Below are 16,492 nucleotides of genomic sequence, written 5' to 3' on the forward strand. Positions count from 1 at the left end.
ATGCAAAGAACTTTGGAGAGTATCACGATTATCTTAAAACTGATGTATTACTTTTGGCTGATGTATTTGAGACCTTTAGAACCGTCTGTCATAATAAAAATTCCGATGGATTAGACCCCACTCACTATTATACTGCCCCTGGATTGGATTGGAGCACTATGTTAAAAATGACAAAACAGGATTTGGATTTAATCAGTGATGTAAATATGCTCTTGATGATAGAAAAGGCTAAAGGAGGTGGAATATCTCAAGTATGTTCGAAGAGATATGCTGAAGCTAACAACAAATATCTTCCTAATTATGATACTACAAAAGATATTTCTTACTTGATGTATTACGATGCTAATCATTTGTATGGATGGGCAATGTCTCAATCCCTACCTTATGGAGAACTCAAATGGGTTAAAGAGAAAGACTATGAAAAAGTTTTACAGGATATCGTTATCTCTACTCAACAAGAATTGGATAAAGCTAAAATTGGATATTATTTTGAGGTTGATTTGAAATATCCTGACGAACTTCATAATAAACATAAAGATCTGCCTTATGCTCCTGATAAAGAAAGACCAAGAAAAGAATGGTTAAGTGATTATCAACAATCATTTAATACAAGAGGTAAATCAACAGAAAAATTACTTCCTACATTATACAATAAAGGAAATTATGTTTTACACCAAAGGAACTTGAGAGGATGTTTATCAGCAGGGTTGAAAATAAAGAAGATTCATAGAGTTTTAAAGTTTAACTAAAGTAATTGGTTGAAAACATATATTGATTTTAATACAAAGAGAATAACAGAGGCAAAGACAGATTTTGAGGACTTTTATAAATTGATGAATAATGCTGTATTTGGAAAGACAATGGAAAATGTTAGGAATAGACAAAACATAAGACTTGCTACATCTTGGAAACAAGCAACAAAATTAATGAATCGACCCAGTTTTCAAAGAGCAGAGGTGTTTTCAGAGAACTTTTGTGCTATTCATATGCAAAAAGAGTTTTGAAATGGATAAACCTATTTATATAGGAATATAAATTCTTGGTTTATCAGCCATTAATGTATGATTACTTTTACAATAACTTAAGGAAGAAATATCAAGATGATTAATATATAGTAGTTAATCTACTTTATATGGATACAGATAGTTTTATTTTGAAAATTAATACAGAAGATGTTTATTCAGATATGATTGATGATATTTATATATATGATACAAGTAATTTATAAGTCGGATGATATAAAGAATATATTTTAAAAAATTATATAAGTCGGATGATAAGTTGTTTTCTTCAAAGAATAAAAAGGTTATTGGAAAGTTTAAGGATGAATTGGGTGGAAAGATAATGAGTGAATTTAAAGGATTAAGATCAAAGGCAGTATGTGGTTAATAATATTGAGAAGAGTGATAAAAAGTTAAAAGGAATAAAGAAAAATGTTATAAAAGAATCAATAAACGTTGAAAATTAATATAACTGTTTGACCTATGAGAAAGAAGAGTATAGAAAAATGAGTACAATAAGAAGTTATAAACATCAATTATATACAGAAGAGGTAAATAAGAAGGTGTTGGGAGCTTTTGATGATGAGAGGTTTATTTTAGAAAATGGAATTGATAGTGTACCTTATGGATATAAGTGTTGGGATAAGTATAATGATAAGATAATTATAAGTGGTAAGTTAAATATATGTGATACGATAAGCATAAGTGTTAAGATAAAAAAGGGGGGGTTAGGGATTTAAACGGGCTACCGCCGCCTTTTTTTACTGATATATAAATGATAGAACCAAGCATTAACCAAACTAAAGAGTGGAGGCATAGACAGCCTTGGTATATAAATGGAAAACATCATGAATGTGAGAAATATCAAATGTATTATTGAAGAAATAACAGTAGTAAGAGTAGATAAAACAAGCAAATAAATTTAAATATGAATAAGTTAGAGGCTCTCAGAGGCAACATCCTTGAGTGGACTGAAAACTTTGATGGTTACCAAGAAATCAATGGGAAAATAATTTACTATAATCTCAAAATGATATGTAGTTCCGGAGGGGTCAGATGAGATCATTAAGAGAAGTTTATCATTTCTTATTGGCTCAACAGCGATACCTAAACCGAGAATTAAATTCTAATGTAATATTTATCAATATTTTAGATGGCGATTCTGCTTTTAAGAAAATTAACCTATTACCTAAAAATGAAAAGTATTTGTTGGGTCTTTGTATGAGTATAATGAAAAATGTGGGAGGGAGGAAAGGGGGTGCAATTTTTGGTGAGCTCGAGTGCTAGTCAATAAGTTTCCTTCATTTTCCCCATTGACTTCAATGTTAAATTGTATGTGTCCTAGAACCCCCATTCTCCTTCTACTCTTACGTCGCAGACAACCAAGTGGTGCTGTGAAACAGCCTCCTCCCCCAGGATCACCTTTGTGTCCCGTAGGTTCCCCCTATCTCGCCGACGCACCATCAGGTAGTCAACGGTTGTCGTCGACCCACCTGACGTGTATGTAACAAGCTTATTATCCGCTTTCTGGAACTGGAGTATCACAAATCAGCTCCATCAGCAAACTCCAAAATCCTTTCACATTCTCCATTCCTCACACCATATCCGTAACCCCCATGGACTCCCTCAAAACCGTCTGTACTCCTTCCCACATGTCCATTTAAGGCCTCAGTCACACTGGATCGTGCGATTGGCGGCAATTTGGCCGAGGTACGACCAATCAGCAATGTTTGCTACGATCTCCATTTGCGATCACATACTGTGATTGCTCTTAGGACTGGTGGTAGGTCATCGTACGATTGGTGGTACGCGTGGTCGTGCGATCACCAACGATTGTAGAAGATCGATCACAAGATCAATCGTAGGTAATCATGCGAATAGTGGGGGTGACCTGCGACCACTCGTACGATCAATCGTGGCGACATGCGACCGCTCGCACGATCGATCGCAGCCAGTCGTGAGATGGGTCGCTCGATCAGATAGAAAGGCTCGCGACCGTGCGTCAGCATCAGTCGTCACCAGCCTCTCAAGGAGTACACTTCGTCGAAATTTTCAACCGAAACTATAATTCGCTATGCCTCCCAAGAAGGGAAAGGGCCGTGGGAATAGTACCCAGCCGGAGCAAGATCCCGAATCTGATGTCGGGGAGATTTTGTAGTAGTGTAGTAGATTTGTAGTAGTCGTGTAGTGTAGTAGATTGTAGTAGTAGTAGTAGTAGTATTAGTAGTAGTGTAGTAGATTGTGGATTGTCGTAGTAGTGTAGTGTATGTATTGTAGTAGTGGAGTAGATTTGTAGTAGTGTAGTCTTCGGGTGTCGTAGTGGAGAGCGACCTGAACCCCAGAAGCCACTCCAAATATACTGGTCTCGAGCTAACTGGTGGTACCACCAATCGTAAGGTCGCGCAACCAGTCGGGACAGGTCGTGACTGGCCGCACTACCGATCGTGAGGTTGTACGACAGGTGGCACCACCAATCGTCAGGTGGCAGGACCAGTAGCACGACCAATCGTGCGACTACTTGACCCACGATCATGCGCGACTGGTGGTACGACCATGTAAGACCTGTCTACGACCTCTTACGATTTGGAATCGCAGGTCAGAAGTTTTGAACATGACCATCGACCTTGCTGCGACTGATTTTGCTCTGGCGATCACCCACGACCTCTGCGACCAGTCGCGTGCTCTTTCTACGATTGGCCCGCGATTCAAATTTTTTTCGGTCGCAGCGAGGTCGTAACCTGGTCGCAGGCCCGGTGTGACTGGGGCCTAAGTCTCCTCATACCACAACAACTTCCTCATCTTTCACGTTTTCCATCAGCTTCTCTATCACACACCAGAACTGGTTCTTCTCTTCATCGCTCCGACCGACCTGCGGGGCATAGATGACGTTCACCAAGAGCTTTCAAATCAGCATTTTCACCATCAACCTTTCACTCACTCTCGTCACACTCACCACACTGTCTACAAACTCATCAGAAAACAGGACACCAACACCATGCACTCCTTCTGGGCACCCTTGCCACACAAACGTGTATTTCTGTCTCTGCCTACCCTTTGCCATTCTCACACCATTTCCCTTCCATCTCGGCTCCTGCACACAACATATGTCCACTCTTCTGACCAATACTTCCACCACTTCTCCTGATCTCCCTGTCATTGTCCCTACATTCCATGTCCCAAACGTCAGAAACCGATCTCCACGTGGGGTGTACCCTGGTCTCCGGTGTGTACCCTGGTTTAGAATAGGTACACCGTATCCCTGCGTGTCGTAAGAGGCGACTAAAAGGGTTGGCGTCAGGAAGGGCAGCCAGCCATAAAGCATTGCCTCAAAAAGAGAACCATGACAATTCCAATTACATATTGGCAGGGTACAGCCTGAAGTACCCCGTGGAGGTCCTCACCCCCTCTCGTGTGTAAAATATATAATTGAATTGAAATGAAGTAGTTCCTTGATCATACCCGTCTATAGACAGACAGAGTGAAACAATTGCTCAACCCCACTTTTGCGATTCGTGCGTGGGGTAATAAATCCACACAAATACAGAAGGTAATGTTACTATGTAACTATGTCACCCAAGTGTTTGTGAATATAAAAAAATAATTGAGGCCTGTTATGAAGTAATGTGAAAAATGAGTGAAAAGGACAACAAACCTTAAATGGCTTTAAAAAAAAAAGGTTTTTTTTTCTTCCAATAATTATAATTGATCAGAAAACATTCCTTATGCACTTATTCTATGGAAATTGATGTGGTTATGGAATACTTTCTGAACCTAGAGCAGAAATGCCTCCATATTTTATAAGAAGGTAATTGTGGGGTGGATGGGTGTGAATGATCCTGTTGTTGTTCATCTTGTGTCAAACAGTACAGGTTTTACGGAGAGCCGGTTGTGAAGGCGTGTGTGGAAAATGGGGCCAACTATGTGGATATCTGCGGTGAACCAAAGGTATAAGTTTTGTTTTATTATATTTATTTTTTCATGGCATTCTCAGTTTCTAAAGCTCAGGAAGAAGCTTATATTTGCTTTGCATTTGCATGAAAGTCAAGGAAATTGGCACAAATGTATGGATTGACGTAGCGAGTGGGATCATCAGTTTCGAACGTGCATCGAGACAACTGCTCAGGTTTCATTATCCATCTTCGTCCATTTAAGTCCATTAAGCTCAGGTTTCATTATATCCATCTTCGTCAGAGGAGTCGATTATTATTTCAGTGTCATCGAGGAACTACAAGCCCTTCAATTGATGAAAAGGACGATTGTGGGAGAGGATCTTTTCTCACAGGTGATAGGTGCATTTGACCGCTTTGAACTCAAGTGGGAGAAACTGAGTGGTATTTCAACTGACTGGACAGAGGCTGTAGTTGGTAGGCTCCAAGATCAGCCGAGTTGCGTGGATTAAAGAGAATACTGTGGTCAGGGCTTGGACCTGGAAGAACAGTCTTCCACTGGTATACACCAAGAGAACCTCTGCACCAAGGCGTTTGAGTTTAAGGTTGTTATTGGCCAAGTCATAACCTGCATCTACTTTTTCAATACACGGGCTTTGAATCATCGCCAGTTCCGAGGTTCCCTTGATGACCTGGATTCAAAGGAGGAAGATCTCGTCTATCATTCCGACATATGCTGGCTCGGTAATGGTAAAATGTTGAAACGATTCTATGATTTCACGGACGCGGTATCGCCCGTCATGGACATGCTAAAAGTACAAGATGACGATTGGCTGGCCGATTTGGAATTCCTCGTCGAAATTATGACGTCTCATTGACTTGAACATCAAATTGCAGAAAAGAGCTCAACTGATTCACGAGTTGTACAACCACATCAAATCTTTTCAAAACGAACTGCGGTTGTGGAAAATGCAGCTCTGGCAACATAACGCATCTCACTTTCCAACCTGACTCGATGTCCTTGGTAATGGAATCCCAGGCAAAGGAAACAGATTTGCTGCTGACTTTGAGAGCTTGATACAGGAATTCTGATCCCACTTTGCTGATTTCAGAAGAGAAGAAACCAGCTTGAGCATCTTCATTCAACGTTGATGTTGAAGGCGCTTCAGCTCATCTTCAGATGCCTCTCCAAATCATGAACGCCTTGTGAAAGCCACACTCAGGTATCCCACTAAACTCAATTAGAGATGGACTTCATGAACTTGGAAGTCTCTGCTTGGACTTGCGTACAAGTCACCATTCCTGACGATAACGGCGTCTCGGGGTTTTTTTTTTTTGGTTTTTTTTCTTCCTTTTGTATACAAGATTGAGGCTCCTGAAAGAGCGAACATTAATCACACAAAAAGTCAAACCGACACACAAAACACAAAATGGGGAGCGGTAGACAAGATGGGGAGAGCTGCAAGGACTTCCAGGAAAGAAGTTGGAATTTCAAAAAAGTGTATCTGGGGTAAAAATTAGTGGGGGTAGAAAAGATCGAGGTTTTGGATTGGGGAAGATAAGAGATGGTGGTGAACAGCTGTTTTGAAGACCTGGAGGGAGGAGTGGGATTGAAGGGAGTGGGGGAGTTTGTTCTAGAGGTGGGAGAAAAGGGGAATGAAAGAGTGAAGGTGAGCAGAGAGCCTAGATTTTGGCAGTTTAACCATAAGAGGGTTGCTGGCAGATCTTGTGCGACCTGTAGGAATATTTGGGGAACAGCACAGAGAAAGCTGGGGGAGCAAGGCCGGAGAGGAGTCTGTAGAAGACAGAAAGACCACCAACATGCCTGCGGTGAGTGAGTGAAAGGCCCTCGGAGATAGCTTCATCGCAGGAGATTCCAATGATTCTGAAAGCTTTGGTTTCAACAGCGTGAAGCCGAGCTAGGTGTGAGGCAGGAGCACCGGCCCAGAGGGGGGAACAGTATTCCTTTGAGCTGCGGATGAAAGCCTTGTATGTTGAGAGGAGCTCAGGTGTGCCAAGGAAGGACTTCACACGACAGAGGATGCCCAGTCGGCGACTGGCTTTGAAGCACTGTGAGTTTAGTTTGCACTTTTGGGTTGCAATTGGTCAAAATATTCCAAGTTTTCCTCCATAAATTATTTGTTGGTGTGCTGAATTTAAGTAAAATATCATTGTTGCCTCTTGAATTTCCTTTGACCCATTGAACGGTTACCCAAATTATTAATTAGCCTTGTCCATATTCTCATAATAAAGGTTTGTTGAAAATTTGACAAAAGCTCAAATGGGAAAAAGATTATGGCCTTGACAGACAGATAGACACACAAAGGACGGGCTAATTACATGTTCCAATATGGATACAGATTATTCACATATCGAGCTCACAGTACCAGGCCCAGTATGCCTTGCCCTTTCCCCCCCCATCTCTCCCCAAGATCCAACAACTGAATGACAAAGCATCCCAAAATGCAAAGCTCATCCTTGTTTGCTTTGTACTCTAGACTTGACAAAATCAACAGCTAAAAAATAAATGTCAAATTTATTAATTAGACTACTCCATATTCTCATAATAAAGGTTACTTGAAAGTCTGATCACAAAATCTCAAATGGTTAAAAAAAGTTGTGGCATGGACAGTGACAGATAAACAAACAAGCGGTGATAGACCTGTACTTGCAAGATTGGTCGCCGCTACCTTGACCATTGGACCTTAAAAAACAATTGGCTTTGACCTTTTGATTGCTGAACCAATTTGTTGACCCAATATGCAAATTCTGCTCCAATTTCAAGTCCGTCTAATGAAAATTGATGATTTTATATGGCCTTGACCTTTTGAAAGTTGGTGTTCTCCATGTTCTCAAAATGAAGGTTTGTTGAAAATTTGACAAAAGCTCAAATGGTAAAAGCAAAAAAAAGTTTAAAAGAAAGGTTCCCTTGTTATTCTGTGCAAGTCACATTATTTGGAAACACAATGCACTCGGACATCACATAATGAAACATACCTCCACCAGGCTGAACAGTTTGTTTTGTATCCCAATAATAGGCCAGTTCTGGACCGGCCCTGAACCAAAATCTAATATGCTTGTTCTTGTCACCTAACCAACTCATCCACTGAGTTTTGTCATAATCCATACATATCCTTTTGAAATATTATGTTATAGATCGTGTTTGGCCCTACCTCTCGATAGTGAAGAATCGCTTAAGAAATTTAAAAAACGAGAGCAACACGACTGTCGCCAATATGCCTCTGCATAGTCCCACAATGGGTAGATGCCCTCGTTCACTGTCCTTTTTTTTTTTTTTTTTTTTTTTTTTTTTTTTGTATACAAGATCGAGGCTCGTGAAAGAGCGAAAATTAATCACACAGAAAGACAAACAGACACATAAAACAAATAACATGGGGAGCGGTAGACAAGATGGGGAGAGAGGGGGAAGGACACAAACACAACATTTGAGAGCAGGGACCGAGAGACATGGAGACATCGAGAGATCTGTGGGAGGGAGAGGGCTTTGGGGGGGAGGCATGTGAAGGGGGGAGGCATGTGAAGGGAGGGAGGCATGTGAAGGGGGGGGGGGTGGGAGAGGTATAAACATATGGACACTGCCAGGATTTCCAGGAAATAAGTTGGAATTTCAAACAAGGTGGATCTGGGGTGAATTAGTGGGGGTAGAAAAGATCAAGGTTATGGATGGGGGAAGATAAGAGATGGTGGTGAACAGCTGTTTTAAAGACCTGGAGGGAGGAGAGGGATTGAAGGGAGTGTGGGAGTTTGTTCCACAGGCGGGAGAAAAGAGGAATGAAAGAGTGAAGGTGAGCAGAGAGCCGAGATTTCGGCAGTTTAACCATCAGAGGGTTGCTGGCAGATCTTGTGCGACCTGTAGGAATATTTGGGGGACAGAGCACGGAGAGAGCTGGGGGAGCAAGGCCGGAGAGGAGTCGGTAGAAGACAGAAAGACCACCTACCTGCCTGCGGTGAGTGAGTGAAAGGCCCTCAGAGATAGCTTCATCGCGGGAGATTCCAATGATTTTGAAAGCTTTGGATTCAACAGCGTGAAGCCGAGCCAGGTGTGAGGCAGGAGCACCAGCCCATAGGGGAGAACAGTATTCCATTGAGCTGCGGATGAAAGCCTTGTATGTGGTGAGGAGCTCAGGTGTGCCGAGGAAGGACTTCGCACGACGGAGGATGCCCAGTCGGCGACTGGCTTTGGAGGCCAGCTTGGAAATGTGGTTTTCCCAAGAAAGATCATGGCAGATAGTGAGACCCAAAAGCTTGAGTGACAGAACTTCTTGGAGAGGATTGTTGAGAAAGTAGATGGGAGGGTTGTCCAGTCGATCTTTTCGGAGAGACATAGTAAGAGAGTGAGATTTGGCAGGATTGAAAGACATGTTCCACTTGTTTGACCAGTCTGTGATTTTGTCCAGGTCTTCAGAGAGTGAGGAGGCTGCAGACTGCCTATCTGAGGGAAGAGGAATGGAGCGGCAGAGAGTGGAGTCATCAGCAAAGAGATAGAGAGGATTTTCCAGAGAGTCAGAGAGATCATTGATAAAGACCAGAAAAAGCACAGGGCCCAGCACACTTCCTTGGGGAACTCCAGCCTGAACAGGAAGGGGAGATGAGAGAAATCCATTCAGGGCCACACGTTGACTACGACCAGAGAGGAAGTCCGCAAGCCATGCATGGAGATTTCCATGGATACCATAGGAGGAGAGTTTGGTGAGCAGAGCTGGGTGCCAGACCGTATCAAAGGCCCTTGATATGTCAAGGGAGACAGCTCTGATTTCCTGTTTGGCATTCAGGACCTCCATCCATTGTTGAGACAGCAGAAGCAGCATGTCCAGAGTAGAGTGACCTGGTCTGAAACCAAATTGATGATCAGAGATCAAGCCATTGGAGAAGAGGAAAGATTTCATATCCAAAGCAATGATGGATTCCATGACTTTGCTGATAATTGGGAGCAGGCTGATTGGTCTGTAGTTGCAAGGATCTGTTTTTGCACCTTTTTTGTGTAAAGCGGTAATGTTAGCTGATTTCCAGGATGCTGGCAGATGACCTTGAGCAAAAGATAGGGTGAAAAGAACAGAGAGAGGGTGAGATAGAGCGGCAGAGCAGGATTTTAGGACCCGTGGGCTGATGCCGTCTGGTCCAGTTGCAGAATCAGAGTCGAGGTTTGACAAAAACTCCTCCACCTTGTCAGGAGAGAAGGACACAGAGTCCAGGAGCATTTGGGTTCGACTGGGAAAGGTGGGAACAGAGAGAGATGGGTTTGGGACTAAGGATTTCGAGGCGAACACAGAGTTGAGGCATTCGGCTTTGTCACGTGCGATGTCAACTGTGTGGCCATTTGAGGTAAGGGAGGGGATGGAGGGGGAACAAACACCAGAAACGGATTTGACCAGACGCCACCAGGATTTGGAGGAAGGAGACAGGTTTGAGAGTTCATTCTTGAGTGAGGAGAGATAGTGCTTCCTGGCACTCCTGAGGGTAGACACACACTTGTTCCGAGCTTGGTGGAAGGAACTGAGATTTCCTTCAGTTGGATTAGCCTTCCAAGAGGCAAAGGCAAGTTGTTTCAGGGCAACTGCCTCACCACAAGATTCAGTGTACCAGTAGTAGTGTAATAATGTTGCTTCTGGGACACCTCCGTTTAACATGGGAAATCCCTATCTAATGTCATTTACCCCCTTGTCTTTTTCAAAAATCATAAACACCTCTATTTCTCCCACCCTCATCTTTATGAACCTTTTGTCTGTAGTACCTATCCTTAATGTTGTTCATTAGACCACTCAAACACTACAAATATTTGTTTTCTCTTATAGACCTATCATCCTTCTTCTACATATCATCTGGCAGATTAATCTTTGACCCATTCACTTCCATATTGACCCTAAAGACCTCTATTTCTCTCACCCTGTTCTTTACGAACCTTCTAACCTTTTGACATGTTATCCTTATTCATTAGACCACTTAAACACCTGTGATCCTTCTGACCTTATGGACCTTTTAACCTTTGACTCTTAATATCATCTGGTGAATATAACCCACTCAAACATCGACCCCACAAATATTTGTTTCTGTGTGGGAAATAATTTAATTCTCCTACAACTCTCCTCACCGTCTAATACATTAACAAAAAATATGTTTGAGTTTGGTTCTTTATTAAGATATTTTAACTGAGCTAAGATAAAATGGTAAACCTCCCTCAATGTTCTTATTTGAGCGCCTCCAGTGCCACATACCATTTTTAAATTAAAGTATATATTTTCCTGACAACCATCAAAGTTTTCCGTCCACTCAAAAATATTTCCATCTTTTTTACCCAATTCACCGGTATTTAAATTAATTCTCTTATTTGTTTTGTGAACTTTTTTACCAGTTGCCTTTTCAATTATACCTATTTGATATTTTTCACATTCATTATGTTTTCCATTTATATACCAAGGTTGATTACACCTCCACTCTTTAGTCTGGTTGATACTTGGTTCTATCATTTATATAATAGTAAAAAAGGCGGCGGTAGCCCGTTAAAATCCCCAACCCCCCCCCCCCCCCTTTTTAACTTATCACTTATATATATCTTATCACTTATATATATCTTATCACTTATGTATATCTTATCACTTATATATATCTTATCACTTATATATATATCTTATCACTTATATACTTATATAACCATAAGGGAGACTATCAATTCCATTTTCTAAAATAAACCTCTTATCATCAAAAGCCCCCAATGCTTTCTTATTTATCTCTTCTGAATATAATTGATGTTTATAACTTCTTATTCCATTAATCTTTCTAAACTCTTCTTTCTTTGTTGTTAAACAGTTATAATAATCCTTAAAGTTTATTGTTTCTTTAATAACATTTTTCTTTACACCTTTTAACTTCTTATCAGTCTTTTCAACGTTATTCACAATGTATTTATAAGCATAAGCCTTTGACCTCAATCCCACAAATTCACTCATAACATTTCCTCCTAATTCATCCTTGAACTTTCCAATCACCTTTTTATTTTTAGAAGAGAACAACTCACTCTCTGGACTGTAATTACTCGTGTCATAGATATTAATGTCTCTTTTCATGTCTGAATAAACATCGTTGGTATTAATTTTCAAAATAAAACTATCTGTATCCATATAAAGTAGATTAACATCATTTTGATATTTCTTCCTCAAGTTATTATAAAAGTAATCATACATTAATGACTTTGATAAATCAAGAATTGTTGTTCCAATATAAATAGGTTTGTTCATTTCAATACTCTCTTTAATCAAATGGATCGCACAAAAGTTCTCAGTAAAGACCTCAGCTCGAGTAAAACTCGGTCTATTAATTAATTTTGATGCTTGTTCCCAAGATGTTGATAGTCTGATATTTTGTCTTTTCCTCACATTCTCCATAGTCTTACCAAAGACCGCATTATTCATCAATTTATAAAAGTCTTTCTCAAAATCTGTTTTTGACTCTGTTCTTCTTTGTGTATTAAAATCAATGTACCCCTTTAACCAATGACTTTGATTGAACTTTAGAACCCTATGGATCTTCTCTACTCTTAGACCTTTTGATAAATATTGTCGCAAATTTCTTTGGTGTAGAACATAATTTTTCTTGTTATATAATGTAGTAAGTAATTTTTCTGTTGATTCACCTATATCAAACGATCGTTGATAATCACTCAACCATTCTTTCTTTGGACTTTCTTTCTCACAAGCAAATGGGAGATCTTTGTGTAGGTTATGGAGTTCCTCTGGATATTTTAAATCAATTTCAAAATAATAACCAACTTTTTCTTCATCCAATTCTTTTTGTGTAGAGATACATACATCTTGTAAAACGTTTTTGTAGTCTTTTTCCTTTACCCATCTAAGTTTTCCATAAGGAAGAGCCTGAGACATTGCCCAGCCATACAGGTTGTTCGCGTCATAGTACATCAAGTAAGAACTCTCTTTCGTTGGATCATAATTTGGAAGATATTTGTTATTTGCTTTTGCGTATCTACTCGAGCAGACTTGTGAAATTCCACCTCTTTTTGCCTTTTCAATCATCAAAAGCATATCAACATCGGTTATCAAATCCAAATCTTGTTTTGTCATTTTCAACATCGCACTCCAGGCCAATCCAGGTGCTGTGTAGTAGTGAGCAGGATCCAATCCATATCCAGTGCGACAAACAGATCTAAAGGCTTCAAATACATCGGCCAATAAAAGCACATCAGTTTTGAGATACAAATCGTGATACTCGCCAAGATTCTTGATGTTATATTTTTCCCAAACATTTTGTGCGTGTACATAATCTTTATCAGATATATGACTATTATTTAATTTGTTATAGAAATTTTCTTTTGAAGGAAGTTGTGTTTCATTGAATCTCTCAAATGAGTCCATATAGTCATAGGGGTAAATTCCCTTTTGTGTTAGAAAATCTTTATCTAAAAAATACTCTGAAAGACATGGAAACTCTTTTAGATTTTGAACCAAGTTAACCAATGGACTTGCCATGAATTTAAATGTATCAAGAAATCTGATATGAGTAATAGGAGATGTGTGAATTGTTTTTGTGAATGAAATGTATTTCTGATCCGTGTTTGGAATTGCTGAGATACTTCCAGAAGTCTTTGAGAGTTCCTTGATAAATAGATGTGTATCATAATGAGCGTTGTTATGAAGAAAGACAGGAATGAAAGAGGGGAGTTGATAATTAATATTACAACTTTGATGAGCCGGACCTCTATATTTACCAGTGAGATGACAATGGTCTCTAACCTTTAGACCTTTACCAATTTTCTCCTCACAAATATGACAGACATTGTTTTTTATAAATTCCCTTTTTTCTTTACTTGTTAAGGACATTGGTTTATTGGTTTCTCTCATTATCTTGGTTAATCGAACACAGTCTTTTTCTAGTCGTTTCACAAACTCCTCTGGGGTATTTGAGCCTCTATACATCTCTAACTTGTTATATTTATCACCAACGGATGATTTGATATAATAACAAAAACCACAAGGAGTATGTTTTTGATATTTATTTGTGTATGATTCTTTTGGATCTTGAGAAGCAGTATCAATTTTTTCTAAAATACTTTCAAAATCAGCATATATAACAAATGGATGTTTGATCTTTTTATTTTCATCTTTGAATGTGATCTTTGAGCCTTCTTTAGGCATATTGATTACCGTTGATTTATGTTCGCCACAATAATTTGAATGTTTATCTAATCTTTCTTGTGAATTGAAGAAGTTAAGACAACGCAAACAAATATATATTTTATTTGTTCTCTTACAGACTTGTGGTTTTATTAATTTAGCAATATCTTTGATGTATGTATAATGTGAATTTTCGTCTGAATTAAAATATAGAAGATTAATATGAGTTTGTTTACAATTGTCAGAAAGCTTTAAAACCTGAATGTTGTTTGTTTCTGTTAGACCATAAACATTAACTGATAAATTATTCATCTTTTCAAATTTAGGAATATCATTTAAAGTCATCGGAAACTTTAGATCTTTCGTATTTAATGTATTCTCATATTTTTTATAATGAGATACTCTTTCATCATGAAAATGTGGAGGATGTAAGTGTGCTAAAATAGACCAGAGAAAACATTTATTGTCTTTATTTTTGATATTGATAACTGCTTTTCTATTTTTGATAACACTGGGTAAATCAATGTAAGAAGAAGCTTTTAGAGGATCTGATTTAAGAATATGAATGTCTATGTAAATAATTTTTCCTATATTGAATCCACTTCCTACGATTGAATTATCCACATCTTGCTCTTGTTTAATAAGTTCATCATAGACTCCTGATGTTTTAAAATCTTGATATGAAGATATAAAGTGTGGCTCAGTTCTCATGTATGGTGCATCTATAACTCCTTCATCCTTTGTCATTTCTAATTTTACTCCCATATAAAATTTAAGTGGTTTCATTTCCTTTAGTGTTTTTTCAATCAACGTTTGAACAGCAGGTTTAACTATTTCTACAGCATCAACTATAGACTCTGGTTCAGGAGGTTTGAAGTTAAAGACTCTTATTTTAATATGTCCTTTGAATGCTCCATCAGAGTTTTTAGTTGTGATAAAATTTGATAAATGAAGATTTGTTTTAAGATGTATTTTGAAGCCTTTCTTGAGGATATTTTTATTACATGTAGAACAGTGTTTTGTTTCAGGTGGAAGAGGGGAAAGTTTGTTTAAAATGTTGTATGTATGTTTTGCGGTGAGAATATGTTGTTTATAATATTTTACTTCCTTCTCGCAAGTATCACAATAAACCATATTTATAGCGTGAGAAAACGTGGTGTTTTATATATATCACTGTGCTTAAAATAAAACACTTTTGAGCTTTACAGCTCCGTTTTATATATATCACTGTGCTTAAACTAAAACACTTTTTCACTCAGAATCATCTAAGTCATAACTATCACATGAATACTCAGAATCATACTCAGAGTCATCAATAAAGCTACTCTCATAACTATCATTTGAGCACAAACTATTAGTATCATAACTATCATCTGTGTTCAATGAAATACTATCATCACCATCGTCCGAGTTCAATGAAATACTATCATCACTATCGTCCGAGTTCAATGAAATAGTAAAATCTTCACTGCTGTATTGACTCATATTTAATTAGCAGAAAAAACCTTTCCATCTATACCAATATACTTTCTTTCATTAACGGATTCAATCTCTACATTTTTAATATCAAAAGTTATCTTTAAATAATCTCTAACTATCATAGAACGAAATGACATTTCACCAGAAATATTAACATCATTCATTTTACTTAGATCTACACCCTTTGGATTATTAAAGAAAATACAAATGTCTCCTCTAGAATTATTAATGGTCTTATCATTCTTTTTCAAAGTATCGTGGTCAATCACTTTTTCAAGCTTTGAATAAATTGCCAGGAGTAGAGGAGAAACTTTTGTTAGATTTACTTTAATGGATGTCTTTCCAGGTATAGTTAGAGCTCTTCCTTTAAATGAAATAGAGGGGCTCATGTTATTTTCCATAACTGGTTTTACCCAAAAATTTCCATATTTATCTTTGTTCAATTTAACATCTTTGACATATTTTTCTATATCTTCCACCGAAGTAGAGATTGATTGAAATTTGTCTTTTGTGCTTTGAAACATTGTATTTATTAATGAATAAACTTGCGTTTAGTTTAAGTAAAAATTTACCACATAAATATGATAAGTTCTGAAGGATATTTAGAATTTCCAGACTCTCCATATGATAAATTAGAGAATTGTCCGGCTTGTGATAGAGTGGGGCTTAATGATGAGGATTCATATAAACAATGTATTTTCTGTGATTTAATTTTAATTAATGATAATAAGAAATATAAAAAAATATATAACTCTTTTAAATTAGAACCAAAAATGAATTACTTTACAAGATTAATAAGAGAGATGAATGTTAAGTATTGTGATGATAATACACCATTTCTTTCAAGGGAAGAGACTAATTGTATTGAGGAAATGTATAAGGGTTTAATGATATTTATTATTCAAAATAATTTTAATGGAAATGTTAATACAAGATACTATATAAATAAAATAATGGATTATTTTGAAATTAAACCCGAACT

General features: G+C 38.1%; 1 protein-coding gene across 2 annotated transcripts in view; it reads left to right on the forward strand.

The window, feature by feature from the left end:
• Window positions 1-16,492, forward strand: part of SCCPDH (saccharopine dehydrogenase (putative)) — a 77,745-nt gene that overhangs the window by 31,211 nt on the left and 30,042 nt on the right. For both annotated transcript variants that reach the window (XM_068130782.2, XM_068130781.2), the window contains one exon: window positions 4,866-4,946. In XM_068130782.2, coding sequence (XP_067986883.1) covers window positions 4,866-4,946 — 81 coding nt within the window. The remainder of the gene's footprint in view (window positions 1-4,865; window positions 4,947-16,492) is intronic.

This window comes from Myxine glutinosa, chromosome 11 (assembly GCF_964187855.1).
Source record: "Myxine glutinosa chromosome 11, kmMyxGlut1.1, whole genome shotgun sequence".
In the NCBI taxonomy this organism is placed as follows: domain Eukaryota; kingdom Metazoa; phylum Chordata; class Myxini; order Myxiniformes; family Myxinidae; genus Myxine; species Myxine glutinosa.